The 21,654-nt window shown below is 36.2% G+C and overlaps 1 protein-coding gene across 4 annotated transcripts; it reads left to right on the forward strand.

The window, feature by feature from the left end:
- The first annotated feature begins 2,611 nt into the window (after positions 1 to 2,611).
- Positions 2,612 to 18,341, forward strand: LOC103979978 (ubiquitin-like domain-containing protein CIP73). 4 transcript variants are annotated; one of them, XM_018823810.2, is made up of 17 exons: positions 8,745 to 8,899; positions 8,976 to 9,071; positions 9,974 to 10,075; positions 10,304 to 10,440; positions 11,051 to 11,158; positions 11,659 to 11,753; positions 11,854 to 11,925; positions 12,017 to 12,124; positions 12,280 to 12,364; positions 12,451 to 12,614; positions 13,607 to 13,771; positions 13,846 to 13,917; positions 13,986 to 14,115; positions 14,217 to 14,726; positions 15,721 to 16,085; positions 16,179 to 16,262; positions 17,963 to 18,341. In XM_018823810.2, the coding sequence occupies exons 5-17, from the start codon at positions 11,128 to 11,130 to the stop codon at positions 17,969 to 17,971; spliced, it is 1,890 nt and encodes a 629-aa protein (XP_018679355.2). In that variant the 5' UTR covers positions 8,745 to 8,899; positions 8,976 to 9,071; positions 9,974 to 10,075; positions 10,304 to 10,440; positions 11,051 to 11,127; the 3' UTR covers positions 17,972 to 18,341. The 4 variants fall into 4 exon arrangements, with proteins under 4 accessions (XP_009394532.2, XP_018679355.2, XP_018679356.2 ...); XM_009396257.3 differs by lacking the exons at positions 8,745 to 8,899; positions 8,976 to 9,071; positions 9,974 to 10,075; positions 10,304 to 10,440 and adding exons at positions 2,612 to 2,765; positions 5,945 to 6,089; positions 8,611 to 8,728; XM_018823811.2 differs by lacking the exon at positions 9,974 to 10,075 and having other exon boundaries at positions 10,281 to 10,440.
- Positions 18,342 to 21,654: the final 3,313 nt, after the last annotated feature.

The following is a 21,654-nucleotide window of genomic DNA, read 5'->3' on the forward strand; positions in this document are numbered from 1 at the left end:
AGTTACATCGATTTTTATCATCATTAAGATCTATAAATAATGATATCTTAAGTAAGTTCAAAGTACTTAAAGATCTTTATTTATCTTTCTCTATCCCTTACTAACATTAACTATTTATAAGTACATGCTCATATTATATTAAATTAGTATTTTTAATTAAATTAATATATTATTATTAACGAATAAAAATATTTCTTTTCATATCTTTCCTAATAGTTCTGCATTCAGCTCAATATTCTCATCTCAATAATATTTTTATATATATATTTGATATAATATTTAGATTCATAAAATATTAATGATTTTATATCTTATAAATTATAAATAATAATATATTTTTAAAAACTTAATAATCAATATAAAGTTTAATAATATCCATATTAACCAACCTACCTAGTTAAGACTAACCGTTTAGTAACAAAGTTTATGTATGAGATATCATCTTGGATTACTTACCATTTGTAACAAAAATAAGAATGTTTTTGGTATTTTGCATTTAACTTGTAAATTAAATTTGGTAATTATTAATACTATCAATAGTGGTTATACTAACTTTTTTTAAATGGGTGCTGATAATAAGAAGACTTGTGAGAGTAATATTATAAATATGAAGATTTTATTTTCCAAATTAGTTAAGGAAGACGAACAACAAAGCTATAAATGGGATCGGCTGCGTATCAAATCAAAGCTATATTATTGGGTGGAGTGGCGATTATCATTTTCTATAAAATATATATAAATATATATGTTTATATCCCATAAAAACAATATCCTCTGATCATTTTTGACTATGACGAGCTAAAATTGAAAGTAGTCATTAGGAGGGGAAAAAGAAAATGGTAAATTTTAATCTGAGATCAAAACCCGTAGAGAAGGAGTTGGTAAAATAAATTCAGTAGAAAAACTTAACCAAATCTTTGTTTATATTCCATAGAAACAAATCCCATTGGTGATGAAATTAAAATACCATTGGTGATGAAAAAGAACAAATGACAAATTATTCATGACCAAATGTCAATTTGAGATCAAACCCCAATTAGATCATTGTTTAGATCCCTTGAAACTCTGGTCATTTTTTCAATCAAGTCCATTTCTTTCATATATTTGAAAACAATGAGAAACTCCTTCATCTGTTTTCATAATCACTACAATTGCAATAGATAGCTTCACCGAAAGCATTAACAGCTTTGGGAACTGATGTGCCATGTTGCTCTCTCTTCTATCTTAGCCTTCACAAACTAATCCAAGGAAACAAACATGCTTGCCATTAACCCATGTTGCTACTCTGCACAGGTTGGATTGGATTTTACTGCTCCAAAGTAGTTATAACCATAGACATTGGGCTTGCCAATAACCCCAAGCCCATGCTTTATTCGGTTTAAAGATTTATATTAGATTTTTTGTAATTATAAAAATGAAACATCGAGCTTCGGTTACCCTAACATCATTCGTTTTACTGACGAAAATAAAAGGTAAAAAGATAATTTTAGTGATTTAATTGGTGGTGATTGATGACATCGATGCCGTTGAGGGTCGCGAGTGACTGTTGTGGATGAAAATAATAATAATGAGAGGTGAAGGTCGCTTTGTATCTGCGTTGACATAGTCCACCACTACTGATGCCACTCGACAACCGCATCAATATCGACAAAAATGTAAAGCACCATTACTCACCAACTGCATCAACGCTGACACATATATAGAATTGTGAAATGATCTTTTCGAGTGGCCATTATGGATGAGAAGAGCGACGACGAGATACGAGAGTTGCTTTATATTTACATTGATGTTGACGTAATTGTTAAGCAACTTTCATCTCTCGCTATCGTTCTCCTTATCTACAATAATCACTCGAGTGACTCTTTCGTTGCTCTACATGTGTCAACATCAACGTATTTGTTAAGCAATGAAAGTGGCGCCAATATAGATGTAGAGCAATATCACTTGGCAACTATATCAGTATCGATACAGATATAAAGTAGTTTTCACTTTTCACCGTCAATATTCTCATCAATGACAGTCATCTTGTGGCCCCCTACAACATTGTCATTTGTCATTATCGATGCTATTTCACATCACCAACTGGAATATTAAAATTATATATATATATATATATATTATTTTTAATAATAAAATTAGATAAATTTAAGTTAGATATTTTATTTTTATAATTATAAATAATTTCAATATAAATTTTTAAGTAGTTAGTTCAGTTTGGAGACATCGAAATGATTCGGCCCATGGTTGACCCAAATCACCGACACATTGGCTCGGGCAACGAGTTCAATTCCCATTGGTCACGGATACTATGGTTTCTCTCACCTCTCAAAAGTCATCATCCGCCCGCCATTCTCAATCCAACTGTTCCACCTCGTCGAATCGATGGACCAAAGTATCTCCTTCGACTATTTAACATGATCAATATCTACATTGTAAAAAATCATTATTATACAAATTTAAATTAATGCTGATCATGATAAGTAATATTTGACTTTTAGTCTTTGCAAGGACTAAGTGTTTGGTAATATATTATTAAAATATGTAATTTTGAATATGCTATTTCCAAACTATGTAAGGATATAAATGTAAAAGGACCATAAGAAAGGCCAAGAAAAAAAAAAGGGAGAGAAAATAAAAAAAATTTCTCTGTCTCACTTTAAACTCGAGTGAGGCCCTGCGCAATTCCAATTCCCCACTTTCGGCTTACGCCGCCTCTTTGCGTCGTCGAGGGTGCCTCTCCGTCCCTCCTTCGGCGATCGTCTTAGGTAACGAAGATCTGAATCGATGCTTTTGCGTTTCTTCATCCTGTTTTTAATCGGATCCGTGCTTAGGATATAGGGGATCACTTTTCTTGGGGTCTCTTTTTGTGGTTCGGCGATTCGGATTGTTGGGAACTTCTAGTCTTGTTGATGATTACAATCTTCGATGCTAGTATCGGCGATGTGGAGTTATGGCATAGGCGGATGAACGTGTTGAGATCGTTGATGTGCTTATGGGGGTGTTAGGGTTTTCTGTCTTTGTGGTTTTGATTTGTTCAGATGCATAAAACATCGTGTAATTTAGGAGTTCATTTTGTGGAAGTGAAAGATAAGGATGATTCGCTGGGACGGATGGAGATTTTTGTCTCAGCTTGGGTACGTACCGAGCATGAACTGAGGAATTTCTTTGAAATAAATAGAGAAAAGCATGAGGAGGTGGATTGTGGAAGTGCTTATGTTCCTTACTTCGTCACCGACGTTTTCAAGCAACCGGTACCAGGGCCTAGTATGTTTCTTGTATGGGCACGCTAGCCATGACAGTTGATGGAGGAACATTTTAGTTAGGATCTGTATTGCGTGTAGCTGTATGGTGATCTAGGCTTAAGTTTTCCTTTTCTCCTTGAATAACTGGGTGGTCTATGTGCACTTGTATATATAGAGTAGGAAAACAAACATCAAGCTGTTAATAATAACTTGATATTGCATTTATGCAGCATATTGCTGAGAAATGATCATTCATAAATATATTTAGTACGATTATTGAGGTTTTTACATACTTATGCTAAATTATTCTGATGTATCTGATAATTGATGGGTAATGAATATGCCATTGGAGTTTTTGAAGGAATCTTCGATGCATGAACCCTGCTGTTATCTTGCTAAGGAGATATGTGCTCCTTGCACAACCAGACAATTTTGTCTTAAAATAACTTGTACGAACTGCGAAATATGTTAAGAAAAAGAGGTGCGTTTTGGGATGAATTTATCTGTCTAATAGGTACTGGTATAATGTTTGGAATATGATGGAACTACAAGATTTATAAAACTCAACCTACTGACAATGCTTTTTCTTTGCCAGTGTTTTGAATTATACAAGCTAATATGATGTATGAATTGTTAGAAAATGTGTTATTTAAAAGTGTCATCTTACCGTCTCAAGGTGAAAGTTCTGGTATGGGAAACTGTATTATCTTTTATCAAGGCATTAGGAGTAGCAGGGTTAACAAAAGTCACGTTCTCCATTATGAGACTTGTTCCACCATTAGTTTTCATTGTTGTACTTAAACCTCTAGAATTTTGTTTCTAAGCTGCAGTTTATAAGTTTTCCCTTTCTTTTGTAATGCATCTTGTTGTGAGAAACATTCATGATCAGTAGGTCATTTAATGATCTTGTAAATTCGTTTTGCATTTTTAGATTTGCAGATATATTACCGAATGTGATTCACAGTAGAATTATGTGCTTCTGACATAGCTCTTGATTGAATCCTTGATTTATGTTTACTACTTTTCCTGAACTATTCACTTTGGCTGGTCTAATGCCTTTTCAACTTCATGTGATGCCCCCCCCTTCTTGTCCCTTACACTTTTACCTTGAAATTCTTAGGGCAAATCGGGCAACGTTTCTGTGTAATTCTTCTTGCATGTTATCGCATGAGTACCCATGTTGTGCTTTGCATGTATCCAAATTTGGTTTGTGTCGATATTTTGCTGACACGGTATTTGTCATTGCTTTGGCTTGGAACAAACATATGCTGGCTGGCAGAAACCTTGTATAGGTTGGCATAAATGTTGCGCCCATATTTTGGTTAGGAGTTATCAAACAAGCTTATGCATGGTTGGACATTCTTGTTATATTAGTTGAGTCCTACTGGAATTTAATAATAAATTAATATTTTTAAAAGCATTAGACGTCAAGGTCCTAAAATGCCCGAGGCGTTAGGCACTCGTTTGAGTGAAGTGATGTGCTTTAGAATAATAAAATATAAAAAATATCATGATTGATAAATATGTTCATAAAAATAAAAAATATCAAATTGAAATCATATAGCCGATTTGAAATGACTGTATTAGCCTTAAGATGAGAAGCGATATAAAGTTTACCTAAATAGGTTGATTCCATGTCAATGTACATATAGTCATGTCCTAATTTGACCATTCAAAATCTTCCATATGACATTAGATCAAGCGAATCCAGATATGAGTTGAGCTCCAATAGTATTTGCACATTTGTATTCAATTATATATATATATATATATATATATATATATACTATTCATAATGATGTGATTCTTTGATCACTACACTTGAGTTGACTTGTAATTTGAGCTCAATCCTATTCGATAGGATGATTCTTGACCCAAATCTAGAATTGGGTGAGTCATTGGTGTCTTGGTGCAACGGAATTGGAACCAAGTGTGTTACTTATTGTGATTTAATAATTAGTGCGCTACTTATTGCATGTATATTCACATTTGTCCATCGCACATCGTGATTTGGGAGTGAGAAAAGGTCGTTCGTGAAAGAGAGAGAGCGAGAGAGCAAAAGGGATCGGCTTCTATCATCCCCCAATTCCCCTTCCTTCAAAACTCTTAACTCTTTGTCTTCCGACGATCGATCACGTCTTTTGGCCTCACATCTACCATCGGGCACTGATCGATTCCATTGTATTCGCCTTTAGGTCAGTGCCCTCCTTGCCTGGGCCCCTTTCTATTTCAATCTCTTGTGTTACACTAGCGCTTGGGCTCAGGTGAGCGCCCAAGCGGCAGTTCGGTGAATCACATCACTTTGTCATATTCGTTGGTATGTTTTGTGTTGACATAATACCAGCACTCAACATTTCTTCATGCTGCTAAATTTACGACATGCTGCTTTGTCATCTTTACATTAGTAGATACAGGATAAGGATACTGTAGTTCCAGCTATAGCAGAATGAATCGGTTTCACACTAATCCATGTTGGTAAATAATAAATTAAGAGTCTCTTCCAATTCTTTTAATGGCTTTGATAGCTTTGTTTTTTCCTAGCAGTAGAGTAACTCACTAATCCATGTTGGTAAATAATAAGAGTCTCTTTCAATTCTTTTAATGCCTAGCAGTGTAGTAACTCTTTATTGTGTTCATATAGCATCCTTGATGTTGTGTATATTAATATATTGATGCTGCTTTTAATGACATCTATTATATAGTTCTTTTGAGGGGAGTATGGGGACAAATGATCCATCTGAAGCAACTACGTCGTGTATAGATGTTGCACAAGATTCTGAGAGCTCCGTTGAGATAAAAATTAAAACATTGGATTCTCAAACATACACTTTGCGAGTAGACAAGTCTGTAAGTGCTTCGTTTTTGTTCATGAAGTTTATTGCAGGTTATTATATTTCTTTATTCCTTTTCCTCAATATTTTGTTCAATTGCTTGTTAATATGTTTATTGATCTTGCAATTACTATTATATTTTTCTTACATCTAAAGACACAAATTATCTCATTACTTCACATGAGATTTCCAACTCTTATTTCCTTGGAAATGGTGCTTTTATCATGAAATTAATTTTCCAAGCCTTTTTTTTTGTGTTTGTATAAATTGCTCACTTAAAACATAACATCTAAAAGTCACATAGTCTTTAAACACCCTGCATGGTGTCCTCTATCCTTATTCGTGGGTTGCATATACATACATACAGTCCATGTATGTGTTTGTGACTCTGTGTTTTTGTGTGTTAGTATCATTTGTTAAATATATGCGTTCATTTACACAAGTAAACCTAAATACTGTGCAAAAGATGGGAGTTAATTTTGGGATTGGCTTCAAGATTTGAGATTGCATGGGATAGCTATAATTTGATTTTGACATAAGAGCTTTTTGAAATCGTTTACAGAGTGTTGTGAGAAGCCCAAAATTTGCGGAAGTCAACTAGGATCCAAAGGGCAGCCTGATGCACGAAGGTCTCACCTAGGATGATCAGCAGGGAAGAGAGAGAGAGAGAGAGAGAGAAGAGGGGGGGGGGGGGGAGTGGTTGTGACGAGTGTGGCACTGGTGGTGGTTTCATTTAGTTTCACAGGTAAGCCTTTCCTACTAACTCAACTTATTGGTGTATGCAAAGTACTAGACCCACTTTAGACCGCTGACCACCTGTTATGATCTAGCTTGGTAGGACCACTGGTGGGGTATCACACAATCAAATGTTTGTCAAATCTGGTTAAAGGTATACCAAATTATCCATTTTCTTCATAGTGCCTTATAAGTCCTAATCCCAACTAAGTCGGACTCCAAATGGGTGAGGTTCTATCTAGCCAAGTTTGCCTAGCTCAATGTTGGCCCTAGTTTGGTTGATCTTGCCAAGGATTGCATTTATAGTCATGTTGGCTTGGCATGTGTGGAACATACCAAGCCAGCAAGGCCAACTTCATGCTGGGTGTGGCACAGGTGGCATGTCAACTGGTATGGCTTGTAGCGACTCAGCATGGTATTGTCAGTGACTCAGTATACACCAGTACCGTCAACAATAATCTTGAATGTTCTACAAACCATATAAGAGCTTCTGTGTCTTTCATGCAAAGTCAGAAGTTTCATGTATGTCTTTTAAAGCATTGAAATACACATGGATGCCCTTTCACAGGTTGTTCTGAAACAGGTGCATATATGTAGTTTCCTTAAAAGGTTCATGTATGAAGTTGTTAATGTTATAATAGCATATAATCATTTCATGACTTTGCAGAAGTTTGTAGAAAGTTGCCTCTACATGCTTTGTCATTACATTCTTCCATAATTTTTGCTGGTTAAGCTTTTACCTGCTCAGACGTATTTAATGTATGCAACACAGTTAGGTGAGGAAACATTATGTCAGAAGCATAAAACTGAATAAGTTTTTCCCATTGAGTCGAAACTTTTTCATTTTGCTATGAACTTTATTTTGAGTCAAAACATGTGAACTATTTCATCTAACAAATCTAAATAAGGGTTGCTACTCTTATTTTTTTCTACAATTAAATTGGAAATGCATATTCTCGAGTCAAACAAGGATACCCGGAGTTGACTGTACATTGGAGACTTTGGATTTAACTGATTCATCTATATTGTTTACCATAAATATATGGCTTGCCAAAAGTTAAATACTCAAACACAGGTCTTTTTTACAGTCTACAATGAATCAACTAGTGTTTCCTTATCTTAGATTAGCCAATCTGTATGAACAAGTTTCTCATATAAACAGAAAAATCTGACAGTTTTGGTTGGAAATTTCAAGTACTTGCCTATTCACAATATACTTGAATAAGATGGAAGCATTCTTTCAGAAATCTCTCAACTCTCACTCACCTGGCAAGATATGGAAGGTGAGCTGAATCTATTGCAAAAACTGCTAATGATGAATTGAAAGTTCAGCAAGAATTTCTTGGTGACTTACTATTACAAAGAAAGCGGGGAACAAACTATAAGATGCTTTTAGATGCAATTACTATAATACAATTATTGTTTCCCATCCAAACCATTACATATGTTGCAACAATAAATCATCAATAAGATGACAATAGAAATATTTGTATATTGTGTCATCTATATTTGCAAAATTTTGCCTTTTTTGTTTAAAACCATTATTGTTTTGTCCAAAATGGTTCTCAAGTGTGATAGTAATATCATCTAGAGAAGCACTTTAAAATTCTCAAACCAGACCGGCATTACAATTAATCGGGCATATTTAACACATCTAATTTACCTGTTCTATCTTAGTCTCATCAAAGTGCTGTTGTGCTGTCATTCATTATGAACATTCAAGATCTTGCAACTTCTAGTCTCATTATTCTGAAGTTTGCATCATGTTCATGTTTCACTATATTAATATATTCGCTTGGCAGGTGCCAATTCCAAAATTGAAGGAACAAATAGCTACTGTCACTGGGGTAATATCAGAACAACAGCGCCTAATCTGCCGTGGAAAAGTCTTGAAGGATGATGAAATCCTTTCTGCATATCGTATCCTTTTTTTGGTTGTTTTGATGATGTTGTTTGTCATCTAATTAGATTACTATATGTGATTGGAGAATAAGTGAATAACCATTCCTTTTTTTGTGTGTGTGTGAGGCAAGGGCAGAAAAACTGCATTACAAACTTACAGTCCCATTTAATTGGTGTCATCTCTAGATGGTATACTTTTAACTTCTCAAACATGCACTTCAAGCACATTCTTGAAATCAAGGTTCAAAATACTGATCCATTCCAGGACACGAACTGGACCCAACCAGTCCGATAGGGGTTGTACGGCCTGGTGAGCAAACTACACCGCCTGGTGAGCAAACTACATCAGGCATACTGGATGGTAAACAACTTGGTTCCAAATAGTACGAGGCGCTAAGCCTACTGCTTGGTATTTGTATTTCTTTTTTATTTTTTTAAACGATGGCTGTCAGACAACTGGTTTTTTATGGTTGTATCTCTTTCTTTTTCTCCTTTTTCACCTTCCCCTTGCTGTGTTACCCGCCACCACCTCCTCCTACCAATTCACCGCTGTCTGCTCTTCCGTTGCATCACTGCCACCATATCATTTTCCTCCTCCTCTTGTTCTGCCCCTCTTCCTCTTCCTCCTCTTGCTCTGTGTCTTCCTCCTCCAGCCAGACCCATTCTGGTCGGCATGGGAGTGAACCAACACATGGTATGCCTGATTATACCTGTACCATATTGGTCCACCCAGGGTGCGGTATTAATATGAGACCGTGTTCTAAAATCTTGCTTGAAATTTTTAGGGTATCTTCTACTTTGGGTACTAATGCTTAACTTGGTAATATGTTGATGTTCTCTTCCATTTTTCTTACTGAAATCAGTTTTGGATATGCTTGTCTGGACGCACAGACATGATTCCTTCCAGAACGTTGTATTGTTTTTATCACATAACTTACTTTCCTTGCCAATTATTCATGCTTGCTTCTTGATTCATAAGATCTGATGATGTTTAGGTGTACTGCATCTTGTGCACATATTTTGTTTTTAAGCTTTTCCAGAGAATCCATCATATGCATAGAGAAGGTTACTTAATTTTATTAACATCTTATTCTCTATCACTATCAGGGCCTATTTTGAGAATTGAAATACGCTGGTGATTTTGTTTTCTTATGTTACCATGCTAATAACTGTTGTAGGCTATTTTGTTTTCTCATATCATCGTATCATCAATTCCATTGTGTCTTTCGTTTTTATTTATTGATTTTTTTCTTCCGTTGGCAGATCTCTATCCTTTCTCACTTAGTGACACCAAAATGGATATTTGGGAAATGTAAGGTGGATTAAGTTGAGCAGAATTTAACATCTTAGTCATGCAAATGCCAGGTTTTTAGTTTTGTTGTTAAGTTGTTTATAGCTCAATATTGGTTAATATTGCCTTAGTTATGTGTGTTTATAAGCAAAATGCAATTTAAAAATAATAATTACAACTGGTTGAAATTTTGATTGTTCTCTACTGAAAATTTTATAGCTGATATGCTTATATTTTGAGTAGTCCTAATATTTTGATCAAATCTTTTGTCTATTCAAGGATTTCTGTTGTTGGGAATGTAGCTAGCAGTGGGTACTAGCACTGGTGTGGACAGTGGGCACAGGTGCGCGGCAGTATCTTGCCTATCTTCAGATGTGGGCATGTTACTGGCACATTCATGGCATTACCAGCACATGCCATCCAGCTAAACGCTGACATGGTATCCTGCCATGTCAAGTGGTCAATGCAATCTTTGCTTGAATTGGATTTATTAGATATTTTTTTTAAGTTTTTGCTGTCCAGTAAAATTCTTTAATTGAAATGTGTTGACTACATGTGGCAGTTTGAACCTTTTCACTTATCAGAACCCTTGATGGAGAGACTTTGTTCTGCTACTTCAAAGCATTATTTGTGCTTTCTTGACCCAAAAAATGATAAATTTATTCTTTATGATTGTAGAACATGTGATTCCTGAATGTAACTTCTGCACAGCACAACAAGTCTTAGGTGTAGAACTTTTTGCAGAAGTAGATATTCTATGTAAAACGTTGATGAGGCTAAACTGTGTTGCAAATATCGCGATATATATTGTAGAACTTACATTATTAAGCTGCCTAATCTTTGATACTTTTTTTACACTCGTACTTATTTTTAAAATTTTTGTTATAAACCTTCTGCATGAGGGCACTTACAGGCCTTTTTTATTGGATCTATTCTTTAGAGTAGAGGATGGTTTGAAACAAGAACATATTATATCTTATCTTGTTCTTCTGATGGTCTCTTGAATTAAATAACTTCTGAATCGGGTTCCTTAAAAAAGGATGATTAAGATGTTGAAGATGGTCACACCTTGCATCTGGTTGTTAGACAACCACATCAGTCCACGCCATCACCATCAACAGGTCAGATGGGACATGAAGGTGCATCAGGCCAGTCAGGTTTGATCTTTTAAGTTCAAACACGGTTTTACTATCGATACCAGTACTTTTAATTCGGTGTTCTTTTTGAACCTCTTCATTTTTTATACTGAGCCTAACATCCCATCTTGAAATCGGCTGCTCATTATGCAGTTTGTCGAATAGAGTAAGAACTGTTTGAACTTTTTTATGCTTCTTCTTGAAGATCAGATGCCTTAATGATGCTAGAAGTTCAAGTTGCAAAATATATTTCTTTCTTACACTAATTGATGGAGTTATGGTATAATAAGTTTGTTAGAAGATGCAATTCACACTAGGAACATATTGACATATTAAATTGAGATCATTCAGTGCTTGATCTCTTGTATTGTAGCCGTGGCAATAATCTTATATGTAATTAGTATATGTTTCTCTTCTGTTGTTGGTTTCTCCATTAGCATTTCAAAACACCTCAGGACTTATCTACATTAGAGAATCAGGATTTGAGAAGAGAAATGTAACAAAGTGATTTTTTTCATCAGATGCTTCTCGTAATCATGGTAGTCAATCAACTCGTACCTTAGTATTTGAGACTGTTAATATTGGTCAAGGTGATCATCGTACTCAACTTTCTCAGGTAATGTTGCCAGTAGTAGCTATTTGTTTTCCCTCTGCTTCAGCAGCAGCTTGAATTACTTTCACTTTATCATGGTTAAACATGCTATTTTCTTGAGCAGATTATATCCAGCATCTTAAATGCTGTTGCGACAAGAAATACCGGATCCCAGACCTCAGGCCCCAATCTTAGGGTAAATCTTACTCCTTGCTTGCATTTTATCATTAAGAAAATTTTGTTGATTTTGATATTCCACTATAAATGACTAACATATTGCTGGGCAGAATTTGAGCGCAGGAGCATCTGTTGATTATCCAGGTATTGAGCTTGGTTCAGGGCAGGTTCCTAACCAATTTCACTCTGCAGTTCCATTGGGGTCTGAGCAGCCAACAGTAAGTTTGCTGAAGGTGTATTGTAAATTTGTTTTCTGATTGTAAACAAGCTATTTACATTTTATTGACTGCACAGACTTAAAAATCCAAACTTACTATGCTTGATCGGCTATCCCTTTCTGTATATACTTTCTTATAAGTTCACATTTCTGCAGGTAATACCTGATTCTTTGACCACTATACATCAGTATTTGGGCTTCATGAGGGATGAGTTTACGAGGGAAGGCTTAAGTGCTAATGGTACAATTCTTCACAAACTAACCAGGTTCACTTTCTTGTAAGCTTTTAGCTTTTCAGATAACTAGAAAACTCATATTCTTTGGTAGGTGGGGAACACAGAAATGAAGCAAGCGCTGCTTACATGAACAATGATAGCCTTCAGTTTCACCAGTCTTTTAGTCCGGGTGGTCTACCTAGTCCAGCATCTTTGGTAGAAGTACTGCTTTCTACAAGACAACTACTAATGGAACAGGCTGATGGTTACATATCTGTATGTATTCATTTTCTGTGGTTCTTATCAAGTTGAATTTTCACAAAGAAAGAAATTATGCATAAGTTTCTATGAAATTCTTGCATTCAAACTTTGGTCCGACCAGTTTTGTGAACCTTGATCGCAAGTACATTTTTTTAATTTGAACATGTGGTGGTGCAGTAAATGTTCTTGGGGATTTGGAGTTAAAGGTTTTTCTTATACACAAGTAGCTAGGATAGAGATATATAAAACAAATGGTTACTGTTGGATGCTTAAAAGGATCGATTTACATAAAATTACAAGTTATGAGTGAAAGTCTCTAGCTAACCTTGGCAGCCTTGAGCAGCAATTTTAAGGGCAACTATTTGGATGAGCTGTCTAAGTGAAGGATTCAAGTGATATGTCCAGGACTATGTCACTGCTTGAATTGTTGTAGTTTTAGTTCCAACTGTGTTATGATTTGGTGGTTACTAAATACTTTTTACAACATTGTATAGTAGTCAAAGGTATTGAGGATCAAGTAAATTGGCTTGATGTTGGGCATTTCACTATTACTACCCACTAATTTTTGATTCGATCAAATATCATTTTGTTGAAAAGCTCTGATCAGGCTGTATATTGAGTGTGTTGGACAGTAATTTTCAGATAGTCATTGATGAGACAATGAAGGTATAAGAAAATCAGGCATCAGATCATTGTATGATTTTGACTTTTTTATTTGCTGCAAACATTGTCAAGGTTTTGGATATCTTAATGATTCAAGCTGACTTGCACTTGGTGTTCCGTTACTTCTCTCTATATTCTCGGCATGTCTTGATAAATTTTTATAGGCAAGTAGAAGGCTGTTTCTAGTATTCTGTGTTAAGCTCTTGGGACTTCCATTCAGAATCTATGGTTTAATATTTGATCCTAAGCATTTTGTAATTAGGAAAAACTGATTTTCTTATTCATACAGTAATTCTCTTTTTGTATCTTTGTGATAGTTGATGTTATCTTCTTGTTTGATACAGCAATTTGCAAGAGGTCTAGAGGATCAAGTAAATTTGACCGATCCTCTTGTGCGTTTAAGACTTCAAAACAGTGTGTTCAGATCAGGAGTTCTGTTGCAAAATTTAGGGTCCTTACTTCTAGAGCTGGGTCGCACAACAATGACATTGCGCTTGGGTCAAACACCAGTAGGTTTCATAAGCAGCTTTCTTTCCAAATATTCCAAATGTGCTTGTTGTTTAATGAAGTTTGTCATATGCAGTCTGAAGCTGTAATTAATGCTGGACCAGCGGTTTTCATCTCTGCATCTGGTCCAAATCCTGTGATGGTTCAGGTTGAACAATTCCATTCTATCAATTTGTTTTCAATTAATTTCTGTATGACTAAACTTGGTTGTTGCAGCCTGTTCCTTTCTATCCAGGATCAAGTTTTAGTCCGCGTGTGGGAGCTACATATGCTGGTCATGGTTCACAAGGTGAACCACTTGGTCCTTCATTGGTTCCAGGAAATATCAGCATACGTTTCCGTGCCGGTATATTAGATTTTTCTCAATCTTTAAGCACTTACTGCTTTATGCTTTTGTTTCTGAAATGCCTCTGACCACATAGATGATGAAACCATTACTGCCACTAGGTCGGCCAGTACCTGTTTCCCCTCATAACCAAACTGAGCAGGGTGGACAACAACAGCAAGAAACCACAAATCCAACAAGAAATTCTTCTGCTGCAAATGCTGCTCCTCAAGCATTTTCAGGGGTTTCAAATAATGCATCTCTTTCTGAAGAGTCTGGAGTAAGAGTGTTGCCCATAAGAACAGTGGTTGCAGTACCTGGTGGAGTCAACCGCTCTACCTCTGATCCATCTGGTTCTAGTGCAGTTGGGCTAATCTACCCTCTTCTAGCAAGGGTTCAGCATGTTGCTACTGGGAGTCTGGATGATGCTAGGGGCACTGAATCATCTAATGAGATAAATCACGATGGCCATAATGCTGAAGAGCAAGCAAATATTGGATCCACTATGCATGCACAAAACCTAGAATCCACCATTGGAAATTTTATTAATGATATCGACAGCACGCCTGCAAATGCCGTTCCTTTATTTTCGGAGTTTAACCCCTCAGTAAATGAATCAGCTTCGTATCAAGGTTAGTGTGGCACTAGTTCTCCCTCCCCCTTCTCTCTCTCTCTCTCTCTCTCTCGCTCTCGCTCTCTCCCCCTCTCCTTGTTCCTGTATCGATTTGTTAGGTGCTGAAATTTTAACTGATAATTCTTAACACTATATTTCTGAGAATTTTTTAATACACATTTTAGCTAATTCGGTGACTTCCAAAAGACATGTTCTTGGAAGCTATAATAGTCTTTTTGTCTCATGGGATCATATGCCACTAGCTTTGTGTACTATAGTCACGAAGTGACTAGATAGCAAATGGAGAGCTAGGGAAGGTTTTCAATGGCTGTTGAATTAGCAGATGATATGTATACGTCACAATTTGGACAGTAAGTTTCAGTGCTAGAAGATCAATGACACTATTCAACTTGCATTTTGCATCGTGTTGCATTCTGGCACAAATAAGCTGAAATGTTAAAATAAAAGGGAGCAGGACAAGGTGGGTAAAATGAACAAGATAAAACAAAATAGGGTAATAGTACACATTGTTTAGTTGAATAACTGTGGAGAGGGAGAGCCTTCATGAATCTCATTATTTATGTTAAAGAATGTGAGGAGAGCTACTAGAATTACAATCAAAACATTGAGGTGCCTAAATTATGACCTTATATTGTAACTTGGCTTTGAGACACTTTACATTCGCAAAAGCAGATGAAAGTGATGGATACACTCCATTCGAAAATGAATACAGTAATTGCTGGATGGTAAAGCCTTTACAGTAATTACAGTCCTTCTAGAATGTTATTTGACAATCTGTTATATTCAGTATCTTATTGCATCATGTATTATCTTTATTATTTGCACAAGTAGTTCTCACTAAAAGGGCCATGCACTCTACTTGTTGTATTAATTTGAGTAGATTAAACAGTCCATGTTGAGTAGATTCTTAGAGTGTGTTTTGGGTTCAGAGTTTGCCATTCACTGTTAGTAAACTAGAAGGGATGATAACATCTGAATAATTTACTTTTCAGGGTCTTTAAGGGACTTCATTAGTGCAGGCCAACAGGGGCCACCATCCAGTAATAGCACAAGTAACACCGAAGAGCTTGGCCATATTTCTCAGCTGGCGAGCAGATTGGATCAGTGGCTGCAGTCAATTTTCCCTGGAGAGCAAGTTGTGGTTGGAAGTAGTAGTCATCAGGAAATGACTAGAAGTTCTGTCACAGATCAAACAGACATAGGTAGGAACTCCCAACCTGAGGAGCATACGGGTGTAGGTGAGGATGAAGGAGTATTCTTTTCTAGGTTGGTGCGGAATCTTATGCCATTCATATCTCAACCGACATCGACAGGCCAAGATGGGTCACCAACCAGTCATGGTTCTTCAACAGCACATGTAAAAAAGATCTTCCTATTGTTGCACTTCTGCCTGCTGGCAAAATGTGTTCATATGCTTAGTGGAACTAATCTCAATGATTTGCATATACAGGTTGCGGGGGAGAACTTGAATGACTTGAGTAATTCTCAAAGTCGTCGAGATCCACCTGAGGCCCCTAGTTCCAAACGCACAAGGGTTTGTCATTAAGAAACCTTTTTTATTTACATTTTATCATATACATCATGCATTTTTAAAGATCCACACAGCTATCGGCCAGCATCTTATTACATATTGGTAGCTGTCTTTAGTCAGATTGATAAATATGCAGAAAAAATCTGTATTGGCACCAGCTCTTGGTTGGATTGGTATTTATCCGATTGCTATTTGGATCTTCGATGGAATCAATTGTTAATGTTTGTGAAATTCTTACATTAGTATTAGAAGAAGTCACAAGGACCAACCAGTACTTGGAACCTTGATGGAATCAACTTTTAATGTGCATGATGTCTGCTCATATCATAATTTGTTTAGTATTAGAGAAAAGATGTACAACTTATTTGACTCTTTTTCTGCGAAAGAATAATGAATCTCTTCCTAAAATTTATTTAGTAACTCATTATTGGATGCATATTTCCCTTTAAATCATGTATGCATGTTGATCTCCTACATTAGTTCTGTAAAATTTGCTCGGAATAATAAACATACATTGTGTATTAAATTTGTAGTCATGCTGTGTGGATTGGAGATGATAATTGGATTCAAAACGTCTTTGAGACAAGGACAAATAAGAGGAATTTACTTAGTGAGGAGAAAATTAATATTGATAGATTATACATGATAATTAAAGGGTTTGATGAGTTTACTTTGCCAGCATTGCTTCGAGGAATATAATCAAGGAGATCATCGGCCTGCAACTAGGGCTAGGGTTTCTGAATCAGATTGCTTTTGGAAGGAGAAGTTTCCTTCGGATCTTGAATTCATCCATATGGATCGTCTGTAGAAGGTTAAAGGTTTAATAAAATGTATATCTTTTGCGGAAAAAAATTTACACATTAAAAGGATGTGTTATGACTCATGTTTAATTACAAATGGATAGGAATTGTATAACTAGGGTGGGTAGTTGGTGAAGAAATGTTGGTTTGTACACTCTAAATGGTCATATATCTAGACTGATGGTAAGAAATTGTCAAACTTAGCTAGTATCCAGGTGGACAGGACTGTTGATGTTACAACATTTGTCAATATCATCACAATTGACCATGCACTGCTAAAAATTTTGTGGCCAATAAAAACAGATATAACAGAATTCAGCATTATGCAATTTATTTCATTTTCCATGAGTGTCCATATAAGAATTTAAGACATCAACATACCATGTTCAAACAGCAGAATATGTGCAACTAGGTAATTTTACTTGCACAAATATATAATCCATGTTTGTATTGTTATAATGTATCCCTTAGAAATGTTAGTTTAATTCATGTTTTGATTGCAAACATATGATGCTATATTGTTTATAACTTGTGCTAACTTTTAGTCTAGATAGAAGTCATGCAACCACTATGGTATTTATTCTGTTTATCCTCCACTATGGTATTTAATCTGTTGGGTTTGATCTTTTATGGTCTTCACAAATAAAAAGGTAAGGTTTATGCATGCCATTTTGTCTTACTGGTACTTCGAGCTGTCACAGTAGCTCGCATTTCACCTTTGGTTTCTTCCTGTCTTCACTGATGCATTTTTTTTTTTTATCATCATAGCAGAATATTATGCAGTGTAATCATATACAACCCTAAATTATTACGTATTATCTTTGTACCAATGAGTACCCATTAAGAACCTATATTTTTCGTTCTACTTATTAAACGTGGGCTTAATTGCCTCTGTTGATGCAGAGAGACTGATTTATTCCAAGATTTGCACTCTGAAGATCTTGACAATGCTAGTGAAAAGCCATCTCATGGTTCAATTGCCAACATGTGAGAATGTTGTATTTGCCTCTCTGCGGGATTTTCTAGTTATTATTGTTTTGCAGCAGTACAAGTTCATAAGGATGGTTTCCGGTGTCACAGACGAGAGAGACGATCAGGGTTGGAGTATCAAAAACGAAAGGATTCAAGATGATGGCAATTTCTTTGTTTTGCTATATTATATATACTATCGCTTTGTACCCAAAAGACTGTACATTGATTATCATATTTATAGTTTGTGGCATGAACATGGGGAGTTATATTCAAATACTCTTCAATAAAAGTATTATCATTTGTCTGCCCATTGTAGGTAATGATGATACAACTCACTCTTTGGTAGGAGATACGTTAGTTCTGTGAATGGAACTGAGTATCACGATACATCTTTGCTTTAGGCATTTTTTTAAAGAAAAGCACGATTGCCTATCGATGTGGATACATTTAAGATTTGAAGGTATATACATATAATGGCAAGGTTTTATTATCTTCTGAAAATGGGTTAATTACATATTATCATCTATAATTAGTTATGTTTAGCATCTCAATCTTTTTTTTACGTTTCAATAAAAATATTTAATTATCTTCTATAATTAATTATGTTTAACATCTCAGTTAATTATATTTTACCTTCTATAATTATAAAAATAAAATATTTGTTTCGATGAAAATATTATATGCTATCACATGCAAAAAATAATAATAATCCTAAAATAGGATTAAAAAGATAATTTTGCAATGTGATTCTCACTGCGAAATTATCTTTTTAAATGCTTTCGGACTAATTCTCACTGTCTACTAAAACCCACGTAATTAGTCATAGTCGCAACCAGTTCGCTTGGCACACGTGAACCTCCTGTTGATGACACGTGGCACCTATGGCCTAGACCAAGCTCAGTCATCGTGACCTGCCCAACATTGAATTGCAATCACTACGTGTCATTAGATCTAATAGTTGTTCATGGAATCGATGGTTGGCACGAAAGAGCTTACCAGCCACGAGCTGTGGGCCAAGAGCCATGTCAGCTGCCACGTGAGCATCGACCATATCCATCCCCCCTCAAAGCTCATCGATAGATATCTTTCCCCCCTCTCTACCGAAGAAAAGGCGAAGCAGAAGTTTTCTTTTGGGAGTTAAGCATGAGGAAGGAGGGGGCTGTGGGGAGGTGCAAAAAGGGTGACAACGTCGTTGGACGAGATAGCCAGGGTGTAGCTTTGGGATTCGACAAGAGGCAAGCCCGCCAAGGAGTCCCCCGACTCGGTCGCTGATCTACCCGACCTCGTTGACTTTTTCTATGACATCGAGCAGGATTTGAAAGCAAGGGATGGCGCTCGCTCGAGGTCGTGCTGGCCAAGTCAAAGGGTGACTCGGTGGCAGGTCGGATTCGAGCAACAACGGAAGGGGCCTTTGAGGTGGTCGGGTCTACCAAGGGATCTAAAAGAAGGGTTATCAATTTGCTCCAAAAGAAAGGGTTGGATGATGGTGAGTCTCTTTGGGATTACAAAGATTATTAGGTTGATCAAGGCCTTGTGTCCATTGTTTGGATCCAGTCAAAGCAACGATCTAGAAATCCTTGCAGATGTACATTTGACGTTAATTCCTACAAGAATTTATCGTGCAAATACTACTTGAGAAAAGGATTCTATCATCTGTTGGTTATTTTGTTAAGCAAGCAAACTTATTTCTCCCATAATATCATCTTTTATACTAATCGAAGTCTTCTTCGTTCTAGGTTCTGCAAATCCTCGTGGGAGAGAGCTAATAGAGTCCCTAACGACTACCATGAGTACATTGATGTGATCATCAGAGGCGACGCCCGCTACATTATGAACAATAACCTTGTCATAGAATTCGAGATCACTGGGCTGACCATCGACTATGTGATGCTCCTCCGTGTCCTTCTCGTGGTGTTTGTCTATAGTCGAGACTTGCTTAAACGCGTCATGAAACTGACATGTGCCATCACATCGGAGAAAGTATATGCAAGCAAAATAATTCAACTCCAATGGATGAACCGCTGACAACGTGCTTACAGAGGAGAAATAAAATGGTAATCCTACTAATACTAATGTGGCACCATTTCATCAGCAAATCACAAAAATTATCTAGTGTAAGCTGGCATATTATATTTACCTTCATCAGAAATTCCAAAGGAATAAGAAAAGCACTAGATAAATGGATTTATTCAAGGAAATAAACCATCTGCAATTTAAGGAGCTGTGGCAGCTATTATCAATTTTCATGTCCTCCCAACAAAAGCATTGTGCTTGATCAAGTAAGGTTTAATATGGCAAGACAACAATGCAGTAAAAAAGCAACCTCACAAATAAACCTTAGAAACTTCGACAAAGATCATCCGAGGGAACTAACCCACTACCAATATATAAATAGTGCACAGAGGGCATAAAACAGTGGATGCTATTCATGGTGACAAATGGACTGTAGGTACCATCATCAGTCCAATTCACCGAAAGTGCACTGCAAACATAAAACTATACATTATCCAATAAGTCAGGTAATTCAATATATCAAAGATCCAAGTACCAAATATTCACCATAGAGGATGTGATGATAATATGCAATGTTATAATATCAAATTGAAGCATGATTATCCATGGCCTACGCAATATTAAATAATCAAAATATCCACCATCCCCACTATGATAAAACAAGCAATTGAAAGTGTGAACAAGTTCTAGGAAGAATTTTGGAGTAAAAAGTTATTTTAGTTGGTTTAGCCTGGACTGTACAAATTAATACAATTTGGACCAGTTACTATTGAATACAAACTAACTTCAGTTCAAATAAGCAACCGAAAGCCCACCATTGCAGCTACCACAAGTCCAGAACATCATCAGCTCTTGTTACACTTGTAGCAACTGACCTATGCAAAAAATTGCCATGATGGCCGCCTCAGACACTTAGTAAGATCATGAACTCTCCTATTAGAGTTTGCTAGTCAGGAAACTAACTTGATCTTCTAAGTCATCCTTGAGGGATGTTCATTGTCAGATCACCTTTTCTAAAGGTCATTAGACCTCCATTTATGTTGCGTTTAAAGCGCAACTATAACATCCAATTGTTAATGGTGCAATTGTGAGACAGTTTAGAAGTGAATTACAACATACCACACTTGGCAGATTAACCAAAGATGAGAGAGGCTGCTGTTCAGTTCCTATGTCCATATATCCTCTTCGCTGCAGACAAAACTCTATGACAACTCACAGAGCCAGACAAAAGGCAACTTCGACGGCCTTAAAGCATGGATAAACAAGCAGTAAGACGTCTATTAACAATAGCAAGACTCGATAAAGAAACTCAATGTTATCACTTAACCTTTCTCTCATGGTAAACTCTATTCATACATAGCTGTACAGAAAAACCACCTTACACCAGGTTTCTTTTAGTGCAGCCCATTTTGGCAAATGAAATCTTTCTTGATTCTCAACAAAAAATAATAAATTAACCATGAGAAAATGCATCAAAGAATTTAAAGAAAACTATTATCGTTTTACCCAGTAGAACAACAACAAAGTCAAATAAAGTACAAGATTAAGTTCAACGGCTTCAAGAAAATTAAAAATATTTGCGACTCTAAACACAAAGTCATGGAATAGAA

Source organism: Musa acuminata, chromosome BXJ1-3, assembly GCF_036884655.1.
Source record: "Musa acuminata AAA Group cultivar baxijiao chromosome BXJ1-3, Cavendish_Baxijiao_AAA, whole genome shotgun sequence".
Classification (NCBI taxonomy): Eukaryota; Viridiplantae; Streptophyta; class Magnoliopsida; order Zingiberales; family Musaceae; genus Musa; species Musa acuminata.

What these genes read in the sequence shown, in the direction of transcription:
- LOC103979978 (XM_009396257.3), top strand. Translation starts at nt 5,961, where the DNA reads ATGGGGACAAATGATCCATCTGAAGCAACTACGTCGTGTATAGATGTT. An exon ending in GGAAGGCTTAAGTGCTAATG is followed by an intron (nt 12,365 to 12,450) that starts GTACAATTCTTC and finishes ATTCTTTGGTAG; the next exon opens with GTGGGGAACACAGAAATGAA. An exon ending in TGCGCTTGGGTCAAACACCA is followed by an intron (nt 13,772 to 13,845) that starts GTAGGTTTCATA and finishes TGTCATATGCAG; the next exon opens with TCTGAAGCTGTAATTAATGC.